The sequence below is a fragment of the Rhea americana genome, unplaced genomic scaffold (assembly GCF_003343005.1).
Source record: "Rhea americana isolate MKP2758 unplaced genomic scaffold, rheAme1 scaffold_272, whole genome shotgun sequence".
NCBI classification, from domain to species: Eukaryota; Metazoa; Chordata; class Aves; order Rheiformes; family Rheidae; genus Rhea; species Rhea americana.
The window spans coordinates 757,908-777,614 of NW_028186393.1; the positions used below are offsets into that span (position 1 = coordinate 757,908).

A 19,707-nucleotide genomic window follows, 5' to 3' on the forward strand; every position below is an offset into this window, starting at 1 on the left:
TCTTTAATCATACTTCAATGGCTGATTTTAAATAACTGAACTTAAGTCTATTTGGTTTATTTTATTTGATTTGAGGTTAATTTAACATTACTGTAACTACCCTTTAGTAACCCAGGCCACACAGTCACACAGTCCAGAACAGAATTCCTTTACTTGCTTATAAAATGTATGATTATAATACACTAAAAGACAATCTCCATTTTGAAATATCACACTTTAGTCTCCCAGCTCTACTAGAAAAATGGGTTACCACCACCAGAAATGGACACATCTCTGTAAACAGCCAACCACAAAGAAAAGAAAGACTGAACTTGAAATAACCATTTTCACAACTTTTTTCCTCCATGTTTTGCTACTTTGTAATTGTCTATATATGACAAAAAACTCTAAGAAATAAAAAAAGGTAAGCATAACAGAAAAAATGCTACTCTACAGATATGAACGGAAAAAAATGTTGTTTCTTGTCGGTAGTATGTGCAGAGTCTAGAGATCAACAGAGATTTCAGGTTCCATCAGTCATCTTCTGGGCAACCTTACTGTGGTCATTTATGGGGTTAGGTTTAGCTCAGTTGGTTAGAGTGTGGTGGTAATAATGCCAAGGTTGCAGGTTTGATCCCCGTACAGGCCACTCGTTTGAGGGTTGGACTAGATGATCTCCAGAGGTCCCTTCCAACCTTACCAATTCTATGACATTATAACACGAACAGCTACCAGAAATCCTCACCACCTGTAGCAGGGGGAAAAACATGAGCCTGCCCTCAAGCCCTTCCAGTCACCTGTTCTGCGTTAGCATATAGGCATTTTCCCTGGCAGKAGGAGATAGGAACTGGGGCAGGAATTTCCCACACAGCTGTGGGCAGACAACTGCAACAAGGGACCAGCTGTCTGTGCCCTGGAAGCCTGCTGTTACGTAGCTGGCAATCTTTTATCTGCCTAGAGCAGCAAAAAACCTTGCCTGGGCCCTGGCAAGATYTTCCTAAATGAGAAGTTCACTGAATTTAAGGTCATCTTGCTGATGTAATCAGGGAGGAGGAAGGGTAATGGCACCCACTTTGATGAGTACCTAATTTGCCTCAGGGTTTCAGTGTTGCTTAGAGGAATTATTTATAGTGTTTTAGCATAGGCTCTCAAAAAGCTCATTCACTCTGGAAATGCTAGATGTTTCGAGCTACTGGAAYTTTATTTCCCTGCTGTCAGCATCAAAAGTTGGCACACTGACTTTACATTTTTTTGTGCCTCAAAACTAGCCACAAACAAGCAGCTGGGACAAAACAGGGAAAGGAAGAGGAACGCTTCTTGAGTTCAGGTGGCCTTCCTAAATAGTTTCAAACATACGTATTTTGGTTTAGTGAAATAAAAGGGAATAAAATGCAAGAATATGACTATCCTCAGGCACAAAGTGAGGAGATGACAACTATTAAAAAGAAAAAAAAAGAAAAAACAAACTCAATATTTTAAATACATTTATCCACTCACCTGATTAACATGTGGGATAACCACACAGTCTTCCTCTAGTTGCTCAAGATGACTGATAAGAAAGTTGCTTACACCAATTGCTCTACACAAACCTAGCAAGAGAAGCAAAAAAAAGAAAAAGTTATAGGATAAGCCTAACTATTTGGGAGGATAACTTGAAAAATATCATTTTCAAGACACAAAATGACTGTGACTGTCCCATCCATTCCATATAGCAGAAAAATAAACAAACAAAACCCCTGAAATCTAGTTTGACAGCATTATCTGAAAACATGGTTCCGTCACAGTCACACTAGGAAACCGTTTTATAATCTAAGCATAGTGGAAGCTCCCCAGTGTATAAAAACTCCAAGCTAAATTCTGGGAAAGGCTAATGTAGTGTAAGCAAAGAACAATTGCACTTCACCAGAATGAAAAGAAGGAAATGGTGTTCTGAGCAGCTTGCCAAAACTAAAGGAAAGTGGAACATTTGCAGAAGACTAATAAGGTACAAGTAACAAACACAAGGACATGCAGTCCAAACGAACTATGTAATCCTGCTTATGTTTCTATTAGATTGTTACTGTTACAAAGAGATTACATAAAAACTCAGTAAAGAAGTCAGAATAAAATAAGCAGTATCTAACAAAAATCAAGAAAATGAAACTGTAGGAAGGAGAATCTGCACTAGAACTGTTAGATTTCTTAGCTCCTGTTGACATGCAAATGAAGATAAAGCTGCACACAGACAACATTAGGGTTGTTTTTAAAGCAAGCCTTACATGTGTGTGCATACCTATTAATTAAGCATTGACAGCCATTAGAGGTCTTCCTRTGAACCTCAGATATGATAAAGCACACTTCCCAATATTGGCCTGCTACCACACTTCAACCCTGATTACTCTTCAGTATTTTGGTTCTTATCCTGTGCTAGGACAGTTAATATGGAAACCAACTGTAGTCAGGCTAATAGTGGTCTCTTTAGGCTGTGGATTCTGTAGACTATGAAGCAGACTCGTTTCTCAAGCCTCGAACTTTGTCTTCATTGATTTAATCTAGATTTCAGTTAGTAACTCTCCAGATGGAGAGTCTATTTCAAGTCCTGTAAACACAGGAGTTCAAACACTGTATTTAATTCAGKATTTCTCCAGGTCACTTCTATATAATCTACGAGCATGTCCTCGTCTATGAATATGCATACAAACACCTATAACAAAAAAGAAAGGAATTAAGCCAAAAATTATACTGTTTATTTTTGGGGGGAGGGGGCAGGGGGGGAGACACTGGGCAATTTCAGACATCTGATGTCAAATGAACTACACCTGAATCAACTCTGCCTTCACCCCAGAGTTAGAATCACCACTGTCTTGAGGTCAGTGGGGAAATCAGTGGAGCTGCCTTGAAACTGAACCTCAGATACAGACTCACATACAGCACTCATGAATGCAACTGGCRCATATGAATACATTAAAAGGAGGAATTTACCATGATCGAGAATAAAGCTAACGAAAATGCTGAAGGGGAATGTAGTAAGCATGTACTTATTTTTAAAATGCACATATGTTTTATGTTTAATAAGTAATTCATAAGTAGACTAAATTATCATTTAAAGAAAAAACAAGCTATAGAATTACAAAATATCTTGAATTTGCAAGTTTGATTTAGCTGGACAAAATAGAGAAATTTAATTGTTCTAGCCTTTTCCGTTTAAATTCCAAAGTGAAGTTACAGTTTACTGCTATTATAACCACATTGTTAAAGGCCTGAAAAGAATTTTTGTATTTGAAAAGCCACTAACCATGTAAGTATAGGCAACTCTGCTGTAATGTTGCTTTTACATATTTTGGCAGCACAAGCAGTTAAGTCTGTAAAACCTGCATGCCTACTATCACTTTTTAATGTGGTTTCTTTTGTGGAATACAAAGGTAAAAAATACATTAACACGTAAAATGCGAGATAGCTTTCACTTACAGATATGATCACTGCTCAAGATATGTGACAATCAGCTTATAACCTACACTACAGCAATTCACATAATTTGTATTTAATCTGTCAGGAGGAGTGAAACATAAGCTTTTGAGTTCTGCTGACAAACAATCCTGGAGTGTCAACACTAATAAATCTTTATGCCAAAAGAGTCTGAAAAACATTGTCAGTTTTAACACAACGGTGAACCAAAAATTTGCACACACTTGTTGAGAGCTAAGGAGTTACAAAAAACAGGCTATTACTGCCTGTGAAGAATAAAGCTTTTACTTCAAACTAAAACACAACAAAACTTAATCACAGAAGTGGAAGTTGAAAGGGCTCATTAGACTTCTTGTCCATTCCCACAAAAAGCTAGCAGTTTTCTTCCCTAYAGTATACACAGGGTTTTGCTCCTTGCATATTTTTAGAAGTCTGCAACTTTACTTTGAAGGTTGTTCCACAGTCTCACTGCATTCCCTATTAAGTTTGTTAGGGCTGCCATCAAGCAGGTTCAGCTCAGTTATGTTTTGCTTTAAAAGTCATCAGAGTCACCTTTACTAAAATCAATATCATGGCATTACAGTATTTAAAGTAACACTGCACAGAGAAGGCAGAATCCAAAATAGCCAAGAAAGTAAAAAATTTCCCAGGAAATAAACAAACAACAAAAATAATATTTTTATGGAAACAGCATTTTCGTATCTTTTTTTAAAAYGGAAGATGACTGAAATATTTCAATTTAATTAAATCCATGTATTTTGTTTTCATAAAGTTAGAACCCTTCATTTCTACTTCATTAGTTTGCTTTTGGTTACAAGTCAAATACATAAACATATATTGTAATTTAATACAAAAGTCAAAACACTAAATAAGATTTTTAATAATCGGACTGTAATTTTTCATATTTATTTCAACACACATTGGTAATAYGAATTTGAAACACTGAAATTTCTTGAACAAATGAAAAGTCTGAATTTCAACCAATGATAACAGATCACCTTTCAGAGATGGCAAGAAATGCTTTCATCTACTTAACTGATGATTAATACATTTGCCCTAAATTGCCCAAATCTGRAAAAGGACTGCCTTAATCAGGAGATTATAAGGAATTATTTCYATGTTTACATCTACTGAATTAATTCCTAAGAATAAAGAATCAGATAGAAAATGACTGACAGGAAAATCAAGAACCAAGTAGCACCTAGCCTCATCTGTCAGACCTGAAACTTATGGCTATGTATRTCAAATAAGATACAAAAAATTACCACATCAATAGTAGAAATAAAAAGATGCATACTGAAGAACTCCATGTGTTTAATAGTCATTAATTCTTCTAGTACCTCAAAAAAAAGCTTCATCATGTTTAATTGCTGTGCTTTATGCAGGCATCACAAAAAATGCCCAGGTTTGGAATAAGCAGCTCAAGATTCCTCTCACTTAAGGGAATATCTTTACAGGTTCTTTATCAGTCTGTGTGATAAGACACAGAACAGAAGGTAAGGAGGGCCAGAGTGTAATTTGTATCAATGAAGCCTTTCTGGTGTAAAGGTTTATCAACATAAACTCAAAAATTCTTAGACTAATCTAACTTGCATTAGGGACGAAGCTCTCCTTYGGGTGAATTGGAAGAGATGAAGAAACAGGATTAGTTTACTACAGGATAATGTRTGTGTGATATGAAGATTTCTGCACTTCTCCTTCATTAAATTTAATTTTGTGCAATTAGAGACTGTCATAAACTGTGTTGCATCTACTTGCATAATAYCAATATTCAAGCTCTTGCCTACTTAAGAACTTGTAACACTTGCATTCAAATCTATAAAACATGCGTTTGTACTTTTTTTTCCTATATAAAAAGACTTAACTTTAGGGAAAAATTTGCCTAAAAGGTTCCTCACTTATTTGCCTTCAAACAGCTATGATGGTGGGAAAGGACCAAGTTGAGACACATTTCTTCTGGCCTCTCTCAGGGACCCCCAGAGTCAGGTTCCCCTGAGTTTGTGTCATGGATCTCAAACCCTCAGAACTCCGTTGAAATGGGGAAAAAAAGTGTTTTAAATTTAATACCTGTTTAGCAAGCTTAAAAATCTCATTTCAGAAAATTCAGCCACAATTCACATACTAGCTGTTATAGTAACAGATGCTTTTAAAATCTGTACTTCCTTAGACATCACCGATGTAGCAAGTCCTGAAGTTCAAACCCCCTTGAGTCAAATATTGTAAAATGTGCTAGTTAAGATACCTTCCAAAGTACACTTAAAATATACATTTATACTGCCTTATTTACAGTCACAGAGCTTTGACACAGGGARAAAAAGCATCTTCCTTATCTGCTTGAGGAAGTGAGTGGTTTGGCCCATATGAAGCAGATCTTGAGAAAGTRCCAGGTGCAATAAACAAAGTTTGCAATTCCCCATTAGCTCCAAAGGCCTACTGAAGTTTTGCCATGCTCCTTGATACTCCGACTTCAGAGGATTACAGGAAAACTGAGTAGTAATACCTCTTATATGCATGTTAAAAATTGACTAACCAGTGCACAATGGTGAATAGAAATTTTCATCCAGCTTTGAAAAACTGCAATGAAGCTTTGCAAGACAAATTTGAAAACATTTTGGCCTTCAAAATATGACTGATAACTGAAGAATTARTATCTCTCTTATTACACACACAACCATCTTGGCCTCCAGCATATAGGGGAGTAATTCCACTAGACTGTATTACCCCCAGCTGCTGTGAAGCAATACCTCAAGCTAACAGACTGGCTCACAATGCAGTTGTGTATTAAGCTTAACATACCTTTTATAGCAACCTAGAGAACGATTGGTYATTTCTTCCTTTATTATCTAATACCAAATATATAGTATAATACCAAATTATAGAGTTTGATGGACACTGTTAGTCTTGCCACAATAAAGCATAAATATATTGTGTGGCACCACAACACTGTTTTATTACAATAGTRAGCCTTATCTTTCTTGAACACTACTATGAGCTTTTATCAGACTTCTGAAGACTTTCTGAAATATTAACTGTACAAAGTTCAGATCAAATTTTTTTTTTAATGACAAAACTGGATGCTGGCTTTGTGGAGCCAGTTTTCCTTCCCCTGCCTGTTCCTTGACATTAATCCCAGGCAAGGGAGGATTCCCCTGTGCAGCGAACAGTGCCCATTCTGTCACAGGTTCTGCTCAAGCCACAGAGTAAAAACACAAATGCATCCACTTTTCACAAGAGGTCAACTGCAGTATCTTTATTAAAGGAGGTTACAGAGGTTAGAAAGGCCCACATTTTCTGCGATACGCACATTAAAAATCTCAYTTTAGGCAAACAGTATTACTCAACTAAACCATAAAGGCTGGATTCCAGCTTGGCCTGCTAGTCAGAAGTCATAARCTGAGAGTGCCCAACATGCAAATTGCAAGTCAAAGCCTTCAAAAAGAAAGCAGATGACTCTTGACAATACACCCATAAAGGAATTAGGTTTTAAATCTACAAAGAGTGACTTGTTCCCATTTTACAGACCATAAAACAGACACCAAAAGGCTAAGCGTCCTGTCTAAAATCACCATAGGAAGACTGGCAAAACTGACAACAGGACCCACTTCCTAACCACAGAAATCATRCTTCCACCTCCAAGGGATTTTTTTCTTATCCTATCTGCTACAGTAATACAGATGCATTATCTCCCTTCAAATGACTTTCCTGCTACTGCAATTCCATTCTTACTCCTGTGACAGATCACCTTAAGCCAAGACAACCTGTGAGGACAACACAACAGCAGTAGTCAAATTGTCAACTTCCGTGGCTGAAAATCCATCATAAAAACTCATTTAACACATCAGCTAAATATCTGACTAAATAGTGTAAGGTAGCAGTACTAGCTTAACATATTCTCAGTCTCTTTAACCCTGGCTGCTCATCCTCAGTACTTCAGTATGTCTAAATTATTAATTGACAAATTTCTTCCTCAAGCTGGCATTACAAATCATGTCAGATTAAAATGTTCCATCAAAAAGGCTGTGTTTGGTTGTTTTCAAAGCTGAATCAATTCCCCTGTACTCCAGTAGACTTCCCCTTCTCTTTTGTCAGTTTTATGCCTGTAGAGTCATGTTGTAAACAGAATACAGCTTTAAAAAGCCTGAAAGCACATTTTTATACTCAGATCATTCTGCAGCTCCTGTTCAAAGCACCAATACAACACTTGCAAGAGAGACAAATGATGCCTTTTCCCCAAACTGGGTATATTATTTACTGATGCAAAGTGTTTTTTTTTTTTTTTCTTTTTTGGTAAGACTTTCCTTTGCAATGGACTTCAATAGTAGCTTCTTCCAAGAGTTATGTCCACAGTAGAACCTCTAGGTCACTAAACAAAGTAATCTGAGGGCTTATTTTTGCATWTAGAAATAAAGTTCATTATAGAAAAAAAAACAGTAAAATGTAACAAATGAGGACAGTCAGTCTTGCAAGTTTGGATTTGTTTTCAGTTATATATCTGCACCAAAACGTCAATTTCTTATTCTTAATTGTTTCACATTATGAGGGCTTCTTTCTGATTTTTAGCATAAGAAATGAGTAGTCATTTCTTTCTGCATACRTCTTTTATTGCAGACTTATCTGATAAACAGGGTGTGGTGCAACCAACATCCTCAACAACTGCAAACACCTTCAAACCATGAAAACACTTTTTTCTTAACAGTTTCTGATAATAACAAGCCCATCAGACATCTTTATGTATGCAGAGAGAATATACTGATACTAATGAGTAGATTTATGTTGCTATGAAAATCAGTTATTTGCTTTTACCAATTAAAACTTCAGTGCAGCTTTCACAGACACATACACAATTTCTACCAGCATACTCACTCTTATGACCAATATTCTGTGAAAATATAACATAARCATTTGTGAGATGTTAGTTGTTCAGCATTTGACAACGTAAGTACAGGCACAGAATAATTTTTCAGTAGAAGAGCAATTATAGCAGAATATGTCCTCTAGGAAAGGATGTATGAGCGTCGTGTGCCAYCCACAAAAAATACATTTGGCTTACTCAACCCTCCACCCTTGAGGATGGACAGATAATGCAGGAGGAAAAGATGACAACTGCACTGGTCTATACCCAAAGATGAAARATAAGGATATTAATAAGGTTGATGAGATTTTTTCCATCATTTGGAATTAGGCAAAATCGGGCTTCTCCAAGAATATAGCCACTTCACCTTCCATTATTAGGGCTAAACAATCTTTAGGGACTCTCATCAAATCATATATGGAGAGAAAATATTATTAAAAACAACAACTAAATGAAAATAAATACAATCCATTCAAGAACATTTATCTGTATTTAAGAAAATCATATATTAACACATCAAAAAATTTCTGGTACAAGCATGAATGCCTCATGTAAGYGTAAGCTGTACTGCTTACACTAAAAGAAAACAAGCAAGAAGTTCTACATTTAGCAAAATGCCACCAAGTCCCCATGGGACATGAACCGAGTGATCACCCTGTTATCACACTTGCCAATTTCAGGGCCAAAAGCTGGCTGGAAACGTTCATTCTCCCCAGCACTTTTAGACGGAGGGACAAGTAATCATGTGCATGTGTATGAAAAGCTTTCCAAAATGATGGGCTAGCCACAATGCCAAAATCAGGGTCATTAAAGGCACTCACTGCATATGGAAAGGGTCATTTTGCTAGGAGCAGATCAATTACCAGTGTGCAAGCGTAATGACTATTCATGATGTAAAAGCAGTTACCACACCGCTTTCATGTGCCAGCAGACAACTGCTGGTACAAGAATGTTGCAGCTGTCAAGGGAACGTTTGACTCAACRTATGTATCTTGGAATGGGCTCTGCAGGCAGCCAAGCCTCTGTCCTGAAGTATCGGAGAAGATAATTCCACAAATGAGAATGTACCAKACCACAAGAACTCAAACCATAGGTTTGATATTACAAGAATCCTAGCTGATTTCAGCTGTTACGACAGGAAGAGCCAGCTATTATACATAAACGTCTCACTGACCAAAATAAGAATTTTCTCATTTTTTCCCTCAGCAACTGTTTATCCCGTAACTCTCCAATGGAAAATGCATATGCAGCCTGTTGAACAAAATGCACATCTAGAGCTCTCTACCTCCAAGGTATGCTCACAGCACTAGACTGCAGATACTGGTTTATTTACTCTTTCTGTGGCCTCAACACATTTGCACATACAGCAATGGGGTCACTTGGCTGACAATTCACCTGAACTTAATTTTACCTGCTTTTAGGACTAGRATTTTTAATATTCTTCCTGCTCCTGTGAAGCAGCTGTGACCAAATTGGAGGAGATTAAGAAATCACAATAGCAGCAACAAGATAAATACTACAGTCTCAGACATAACTGCTTTTAAAGAAGCTACTTCTTGAAATTTAAGTTACAAGTACTGAACTAGATCCTCAGCTAGTATGAATCAGTTTAAGAATGAGATCTAAACTGCTATCAGTTTGGTCTACACTCTTAATAAAAAGACTGGATGATTTCTCATAATTTAAATGGCAATTTAATTCCAGAGCACAGCTGCCCCTGGAAGCAGGGCTGGGCCCAGGCGCATGCAAATCCTAGGCTTTGAAGATCTACGCATGGCAACATACTTTAGCAGTCATAGAAAATGTAATTCTCTCCACTGAGTCCTTTCTTATCAGCATATGAATCTCATGTGTATCAAGCAGTGTCATATTTGATTACTGTGCAAAATAATAGTTCTAATACAATTTCTGTACAATTTGTAGAATTGTACATAACATTTATAATTTTTGGTTCATGTTACAGAATAATACAATTGTTATAGCTTTGTATGCTGTTGTAAGTAATTTCCTTTCCAACTTTATTTACTAGGACTTTATGACATCCTTTCCTAGAAAAATATTAAGGGAAAACAGTAAATTTAATGACTGGACTCTGGCTATACAATAGGAATGCTAAAAAAGCTGGCTGAAAGTTTAACTTTGCCTTGCTTATAGGCAAAGGAGTCTAGAGAGTAAAACTGTAAAAAATTCAGAATAAAGAGGGGGAAAAATACTGGTAGAACTTTTAACAGACTAAGAACACATACTGTAGRATTTAGCCAGAAGAATATAAAAGACTGGCATGTTTAACCAGCCAAAGACTCTTTAGTTCAAAGGCAAACCAGAAAGATACTGGACCACGTCCCAGACATCAACCCAGAGGGATAAAAAAAATGAATTGGAAAAAACTTTCAGGATTTGTTATTTTAACATAAATCTTGCATTTTTCTCACTGTAAGGGACAAAAGCAGCTTCAGTATCCCTCTATCTGTYTTTATGCAAGAACAGGCATGCTGTAATATGTGCCATGTTCTCCCTTAAAAAAAATCTTGAGAAAAATGCCTGAAATTCTGGGAAAATGTGTTTAATCTGAAGGGAGATCTTGAGATAGTTGCTTACTTGCATTAGGCAGTTGGACAACGGATKCAAGTACTAGCAAAAGAGTGTTAAAATATGAAACACTCTTTCAAGTGTGTCCCTGAGATSCCAGCCTTGGGCCAGTACGAGATTCTGTTTAGGTTTCAAAGACAGAAATCTTTGCAATGGAGCGCAGCSCCAAACTTCAGTATGGCAGCTAACCAACTGCAGAGAGTAATCAAATTGCTGACACATACTATTCAAGTTCTCATTTTAGACTGTTCATAGATGTTATTCTGAAAAATGTTAACATCAAACTCCTTTTGATGAAATACAAAGAGAAGATTATTAAAAACGGAATTATGGTAAGCCACAGTGAGGACTTTTTAATGATAACAAAGGAAAATGTCACCTGAACTTATTTTCTGTTTATGACAAGCTTCTGATATTACAACTCAAACCAAAACCTCTGTTAACAGTATATAGAGGAAGTACTATTAGGCACTCAAGGATCAAGAAAGACCAAAGTTAASGAGGTACAAACATCTCAGTGAACCAGCAGATGCTTATCTACCAATTATATAATCACAATTCCATTAGCACACGCTGCATTCAAATAAAAGCTTTGAAGATTCTTCTATAGCCCTTGGTACTTTGTTTTCTAAAACTGGGTTCATTGTCAGAGAAGGTTCATTTAACTTTCTACGTAAGTTTTCTRCTCTCTAAAATATCTATTCAGTAATTTGGCAAGTATTTCACATTTATTAACTGCTTACACAAAGCTTCTATTAGTTGGGGGCAGAGTTCTGTAAATATTAGTGCACACCTACTTGTGTGCACTCTACAGAGTCAAGCCCTCTGATCCTTCCTCAGTTAGTTGTGCGAGAAGATACTTCAGTCCAGAAGACCTACAATTTGTGTTACTGCAGCCCTGTGTCTCAGCTACATATCCTGTCTCAGATGAACCTAGACTGGATCCATCTTTGAGAATTTTTTTTAAGGCCATGTCCACAAAGCTGTGAATGTAGATACACCGCAAATATCAGCAGTTCCTCTTCATTACAGCTGTTCATTTACTGAGGAGCTAGTTATGCCTATGAAACAACTAAGGTGCATATGCCTAACGTATCACCTTGGCAGGATGCGATGTGTTCTGCCTGCCCATTCCAAGAAACTCTGCAAACAAGGCAATTTAAAAAACAAGTTCAGAGAAGAGGTTTGTAATCTGAAAGGCATGTGGCTACAATCAGGAAAAAAAGCTGATGATYCCTTAAATCTGACCAGAAAGTCACTAAAGTCAGTAACACTCTGCAAAAGTGTTATGGGTTACAAATTATGTCTTTTTCTTTCCTGTGTTTAAAGAACCACATAGAAACTTTTGATAAGTGCAGTCTCTGCCTGGATTTTCTGTTCTTACAGGTACAAACACTGCAGAAAGTCAGAGATCATTTGAGCTTTACTATCAGTGGGTATTCTTGGCCAACTGGAATACACTGAGGAAGGAAGAGAGTACAGCCAAAATGCTGGTAGCAGCACTAGCATTTCAACAGAACAACAAATGGGTTATAGTGGCATATAACAATAGGTAAGTAGCAGTTGAAAGAAAAAGGTCTGAGACAGAAAAGGTGGATCTAGAAGAAACAAGGCAGTCAAAGATGAGGAGATTGGGTGGAAAGAGGATATACTACAAAATACAACACAGTAATACATGAAGAGCCAGAGTGCCCGAGAAGAAGTATGGAACTTCTCCATGCTCAGAAACTCCCTGCTCTTGTATACATAATGCAGACTTGCTCCTAAAGAAAACTCAGTATTAAATAGTCCCATATTTAGCTTACCATCATTCCAAACTAATCACAGCTACAGACTGTGGAATCACAGGAAAAATAAGGTTAGGAGGAACTTCTGCCAGTCACCTAGTCCAACATCCTACTCAAAACTCAAGAGTTAACTTACATTAGGTCAGGGTGCTCAAGGCCATATCAAGCTGAGTTTTGACAGTCTCCACAGACAGCTACTCCACAATGGTCTGAACAACTTCCTGTGCTTAATCACTCCTGCAATGAAGATTTTTTTTTCCTTCTCTCCAATTGGGAATTTTCTTATGACAATTTGTGACCATTATTACCAATCTAAAACTTAATACAAGCCTAAAAAAAATCCCACTCTATTTAAAAGTTTTGCAATCCTTGGTACCAACACTATTTACCCTCCCTCTAGAGGGAAAAAAATGCTTATTAATTATTTACATTATTTTAAAATGTTGCTTGTCCCAGCTAGATGGACCTTTCCATGATAAATATTAACCTTGATATAAATTGAAATTCAGACTGAGATTTTCAAATGTATGCACTCAAACTATGTGTGAATACAAAGCCACTAAAAGCTTGTTAACTTCAACAAGACCAAAGACTTAGGTCCATACTGAGAGCTTTAATGGTGTCAAAAGTCTCTTGCAGAAAGACATAMATTATGATTCCTGTAACACAATCAGTTTTTCATATAGAACTGTGTTTATTGTCACTGCATTTTCAGAACCTCTTCATTGTGGACAAAGCTGGCTTTTAAACACACTGGCAAATTGAGTAATTTCAATTTTTCCTCCACGGACTGGCTGCACAAGTACATTCTTATTTATAAAATGCTCAGTCCTCAGATGTAGAGCTTTTATTGTTATTTAAACAGAACAAACATTTCCTAAAATAATAACAATTATTAATAATAAAAATGAAATCACAATACTGTATATCTGAAGCAATGTCCAGTGAAGTCCAAAAACAGTTATCTTTGTCTTCTCTAAACTTTAAATAAGTTGTACACTCAACTGAATTTTTTGCTCTCCCAAATARATTCTTTTCCTCCCTCTCTCCAGTTAGGATTTTGACCAAATTGTATATTAAATTCATACCAAGGTTAACAAATTACTAACATAACAYATTCCAAGTCATACAAAAATATGCAGCAAGTGTTTAATCTTCCACAGAAAGTTCAGTGGTTGACCATGCAAATGAATTATTTAATATTTTCCTCAGGAATCATTGCATTTCCATCTCCAGAGTGGTTAACATTAGCATATCATTTCAGTAACACATGGTAATGGTCAGGACATCTAGAGTCTATATCTCTTACAGCAAAAATGTGGTGGTTAATGTTCTGAGGTGCTTGAGTCAATCAGATTAATCTATGATCCACAGGAGAAGGCAAATTTAACTGAGGTAAGCTAGATAACCAGAGCTGGAAAATTTATGCTAAGCCAAGTGAATCACAGGTCTACCAAAAGCTTCAGATCAGAAAAAGACAGAAGGTAGCAACATGCAAACTGAAGAATTGCTGAAGAACTGCAATAGCTAAATAAATAAATGAACGAACRAATGAATGAATAAATAAATAATCATCATCTTGGATGTCCGTAAAAAGGCATGACACATASGAACAAAAAATAAATGCAATTCTCCCCTATGAGGCCAGCGATAGTACTTCCAGGGTCTTACTGGAAGATCCTTGAGTAATTCACAATCTTTCCCATTAGAAAGATATATAGAGGAARAAAGATTGTTGTGTTAGAAAAGAAAGAGCACAAATACACACATGCAAAAGCAGAATAAAGACAATGGTACAGGCAGTAACAATAAAAGGTAAGAATTATCCCCAAACTTATATGCGTCGAGTTAGGATGAAATATCTAGGCACAAATGTCCTGTACTAACTTAAAACACTCCTCAGTGGAGTGTCAGAAAACACTTCTCAATGGAAAGATTGAGTAGCTTGTAGAATAACTCATCTAAGGACTTGAARTCACTGCTGCTTTGAAATTTTAGGCTGCTGTAGTCATTCTTAAAAATCTGAACATTGCAATCTGTCACATGATAAAACATTTTTGCAACTTCCTGTACACTTAATAAAARAAGAATAAAAGATATATTAAAGACAACTTCTGCGTTTCCAGAGGCAGACCAAAAGAACTTGAATGTTGAAGGATAAGGAATGGGTTTGTTTATTGCTCTGATACAACTGGTAGTGGCATATAGTCTGCAATTGCCTGTGTGACAATTCAACTGTTCTGATACAATCACTACTTCAGTGACTCTGGGGTAGCAGATAAGTCTACTTAGCTCAAGAAGTCCTCTCCCATTTTACTGTCCATGGAACTTCCCTGGAGCTGTAAATAAGGTGGTCCATTATTGCCTAAGAACAATATTGCAGGATCTTCTCTCATGAAATTACTTCTATTAGTACTGCATACTTAAAGACCAAAATCATCATCTTAAATTTACACAATAAATTTTGACTGAGGCAGTCTACTCTTTCCTATTGCTATGAATGTAAATTAGAGATTGCTAGCACCAAAAACAAAATTGAGAGTTTTCACTAGGATTTGAGAGGATAGGTCCCCCCTCCTCTGAAAAGTTTTGTTTTCTTCCTTCCCTTCTTCCAAAGTTAGCTAACAAAAAATCTGCAGGTCAGTATTTAGCCAGTTTGTTTTCTCAACCTTTTCTAAAACACAAGCAGTAAAGATCTACAAAGTACCATAATAAATGATGAAGTAGAAAATGGTATCATACAATTAAAAGTAAGTAAAACTAAGTAGCATGATTTATACTTAAAATAGAAGAGGCTACTACAAAGATGTTCTACAGCAGCATAAAACTTTCAATGTGATCTGTAGATTTCCTCAAGAAAGTATACACAACATCACTAACCTTAGGAGCACAATTTGGCAATATAGTATGTAAAAGCAACAGAAAGCTCTTTTATTTAGCTTACCAGAATACTAAGGCTGCAATTTTCAGAGATCCAAAYGGTTTAAACATCCAAGTCCTACTGACATCTGAGGTTTCAACATGAATAAATTTTGAACATCTCTCCCTACAAATTCTGAAAAACTTAAAAAGCAWTATAATTCCTTCTGCCAAGACAGAWTTTCACGATTATACCACCTTTCTCATAGAGCTCCTCCATGGCTCTCCAAGTTTCAGCTCGGACCTCCCGATTGCTTTTACCTGAAACATGTGCATCAGGCCAGTGTATCAAATAAAGATCTAAAAAAGAAACACAATCAGAATCTTTATTAAAGGTCTCTAAAAAGCAAAACAAAACAAAAAACTCACTAAGCAAAGCAGCACATTTCATCTATAATGGCCTCTAACACACTACCTTCAAAAAAGTTATAATTACATGATCATCACTGTATACATCCATTCAGTTTTAGTTAACTAAATCTACTACAACATTAACAACTAAAGGTGTCAAAAGTTATACATGTGCCTCAGTCTTAGGTCACTGTAATCAGAATTTCATAGCCCCATAAACACTTAATAAATTCTGAACACAAAGGGATTTTGGCCACTAGATTAAGACTGGACTACTGCTGAAGCACTAAATTCTTCAAGAGGACAAATATGCTTGGCACTTCTAGAAATATTTTATATCTTTGTATCTTTATCTAGAGACATTTTACAGAACCACAGTAGTGGGCCTGTTTTTCTTTTCTAAATACTTACATTCATGCACTTCTCTTGGAAATTACAGCACAATCATTCTGTCATAGAGATTTTTTTCCTATAATTTTGTGCTAGCATTTGTGGGTTTTTTTAATCATTATCAAAACCAATTTTTAGAGGACAAAGATGTGTCTTACTACATTTCCTGAAATGTTAGCACATTTTCAAACAACTAATATTTACTGCTGATGAAATTATTCAAGCTGTTACTGAGAATGGYTGTTTCAGAAAAGCATTTTCTGCATCATCTCCATGCAAGGAAAAAAAAWGAAAGAAAAAGAAACCTATCCTCCTAGTCAAAAATGAACCATTTCCAACATAAAATTAAAAAGGATAAATTTACATATATTGGACTCAGAATTCCAAATCTGATTGCCAAAAGATGGACTAGTAAACCTGTARTTTAGATCCTCAACAAAAGTGTTCTCAATTTGCAAATGATAGGACTCATAAATGCTTTAAAGGTTTGTAGACATAGCTTGCCATTCTGAAAGAGAAACTTGGGAGAAACTATATTTCTATTTAATCTTAACCATAAATTCAGCAGGTAACTGCAGACATCCCAATTAAACAGGTGCTGGTCTCTGCCTCAAATTAATCTGACAAAACAGAAGGAGGAAAGAAATGAATAGTTGAGATGTGCATTATTGTGCTGTATAATGTTCCTCTTTTGATGGTTTATATCTATTCAAGGTTAAGAAAAAAAATTGTTTGCAATAAAAAGAGTATTTTGTTCTTCGAATGCACCACAGCACTCACTCACAGAACCTTTTTCTGTTCTCTGCCTATTTTTTTTTACTCAAGTTTAAGGATTACAAATACAAATTCAAACCTTCATTTAATAGGACAGGGTAGTATCAAATTCAGCCTTGTACACAAGTTCACAGTAGTGCACATCCTTGCAATACTGTCAAACTAAGTATTTCGCTTATACCAAGAATCTTACATTTAGAACAGCACAGAATTTTGTAGATTGAAATACATTACAGATGTATATAGGAAAAAGTATAAAACACATCCTGAAATCATGAACTAGATCTGCACTTACTGATGTCAACAACTCAAGAGTTTCAAACAGCCCTGCTCAGATGAGTAAATACTRTTCATATATAATGATCTGCAGCTGAATCTGTGTCCCATTCAAGGAGAAAGCTGTTCATTTTTTCTCTTACAAGCACAAAATTCRCTCACAAATTTAGAAAAGAGTTTTTAAAAAAGAAAAAACAGTTCTGTTCATCACTGAACTGTGAATAATTACTTCTTCCTGAATTACTTGGAAGAAATGAGTTGTATTTATTAAGCAGGAATACAAATATTTACGTAATGTTTAACTGAAAACCATTACTGAGATACTAGTTAAAGCATTGGTAAGGCTGGTATTTTCAAAACACTCGTGACTGCTCTAATTCTATTACCAGTTAAATCTGTGTTAAAATTTCCACTGCAATTTTAAGGATTAGCATTTGGAATATCCCATCATACTTTTTTCTAAAACTAGTCCACTGATAATATTAAGGGTTCATTTTGATCCATTACCATTGGCAGCAATTCCTGCATGGAGTGCTACGTTTTAATTTAAATGCATAAGGCAAACATACTTAAGCAGGTACAAGTTACTGGAACCAGAGGCCTATCTCATCTAAAAATAGAGGCAACATRTATCTTTCATTGCTACCTATCATGGTCTCCGAGTCAGACCAAAAAGAACTGCTTAACTACACAAAAGCATTTAATTTCAGTGTAAACAAAACCCAGCTATTAAATTCAATAKTTTTTTGTTTGTTTTTAAAAAATAAAAAAAAATAAAAATAAAAAGCTCCTTTTCCAAAAGCCTGAGTATCTAGTTAGGCATCATAGTTATACATTGACTGAAACAGTTACACTGGATTTCCACAAAGATACCTTGTACTCAGCCCAAGAAACTAAAGCATTCTTAGAAGAGTGACTTTCATCAAATCTGAAAACTGAAAGACCTCTGGCCTTACATATTTCACAAATGTAATACATTRCTCTTCCCTATATCAGTTCTGAGGCTTCTTACYGTGCAAATATAATTAACTGTTGGCCCGCTRTTTTAGAAAGGACATGTTACCACATATGTGATGTTCATCTCATCTTATATTTATAGGCCTTCTGATGAAATTGAAAACCAGCTTTGTATTCGTGTAACTGGCAAAATAACCTGTAAGACTCGGTTTTCYCATTTTAACATAAAATTGCAATATATGGAACCCAAACAAGTCAGTATTTTTCAATTATATTTTGCGTGTGCATAAATTTACACTTCTAAAATTAAGCATGACAACCTTATTTACAAAAAAGAGGTAGAAAAAGAAACAAACCAAGAAAGAAGACTACTGAAAGGCTGTAAAAACTGCACCTTTCCAAAGGATTAAGATTACAGCAGTTTATATGCAGAAGTTCAAGAGTGAGAAAGATGAGTAAAACAATGTTAAGTGAGTGCTTTTTCAGAGGATTCAAACATCAAAGTCCTTGTTGGACCTGAGTAAAACTCATTYTGAAACTGAGGACTAACCCAAATGCATCAACGGTTTAGAAGCCAAATCCTAATCACAAGAAAGTAGATGGCAAAACTCCCATTATTTTCAGTGGAGCATATATCCACTCATAAAATAAAAATCTTTTCCTGGTACTTCCCAATGATGGGAAATATATGAATTCAGGTCTAGAAATCATCTACCTTGTCACACTGCACAGTCCTCCTGACTGCAAGAAGCATTCCTGAAAGATGCCTGGAGCGAGAGCAGTCCATCACCCCGAGGGGCAGCGGAGAGCGGCCTTGCGTCTGCCAGTCACGCACCAGCCAACACAGCAAGGCCAGGAACGGAGAGCATGGCAGAATACAATGAGCGATGGAGCTGCCACTCTATTTAATAAACTTAACATAGTTTATATCAGATGAGGACCTGCTTACTCCCACKGCATCTGTTAGAAAACTTTCCATAATACCTGTGGGCCAATAAGAACAGTAAGCATCCAGCACTTTGCAAATCAAGTTCTACAATTTCATCTTCATTTATACATACACTCACACCTACACCTACACACTTTCTTTTGCTCCAGTTTTTCCCCCTCTCTGGGGGATTGCATGAACTCAAATATTTTTACTTTCTGAGACACTAAATTAGTTTTAAGTAATTTATCAAAATAGCTTATGGTTCCAGTAGTCAAGAATTTCACCACTTCTATCACTGGATGTTTTTAATATTCTTAACTCAAAATAAAAAACAATGATTCACAGTATCAGGATGCACTGAAGAAAACACAAATACATTTACAATCATGCCTTGTATTAGCAGCTTTTTGGAGCACTCTTTAAAGACAGTCAAGCTGCAGTGGTGCCTAAAGTTCAAA

At 36.1% G+C, this 19,707-nt stretch overlaps 1 protein-coding gene across 1 annotated transcript in view; it reads right to left on the bottom strand.

Annotated features, from left to right (window-relative positions):
* The window catches only part of LOC146594025 (putative oxidoreductase ZK1290.5), a 36,208-nt gene that overhangs the window by 13,777 nt on the left and 2,724 nt on the right, over positions 1 to 19,707 (bottom strand). Inside the window, exons 3-4 of the mRNA XM_085308249.1 lie at positions 15,769 to 15,870; positions 1,477 to 1,568 (exon numbers count right to left, since the gene is read on the bottom strand). Of these exons, the coding sequence (XP_085164375.1) occupies positions 1,477 to 1,568; positions 15,769 to 15,870 (194 nt within the window). The remainder of the gene's footprint in view (positions 1 to 1,476; positions 1,569 to 15,768; positions 15,871 to 19,707) is intronic.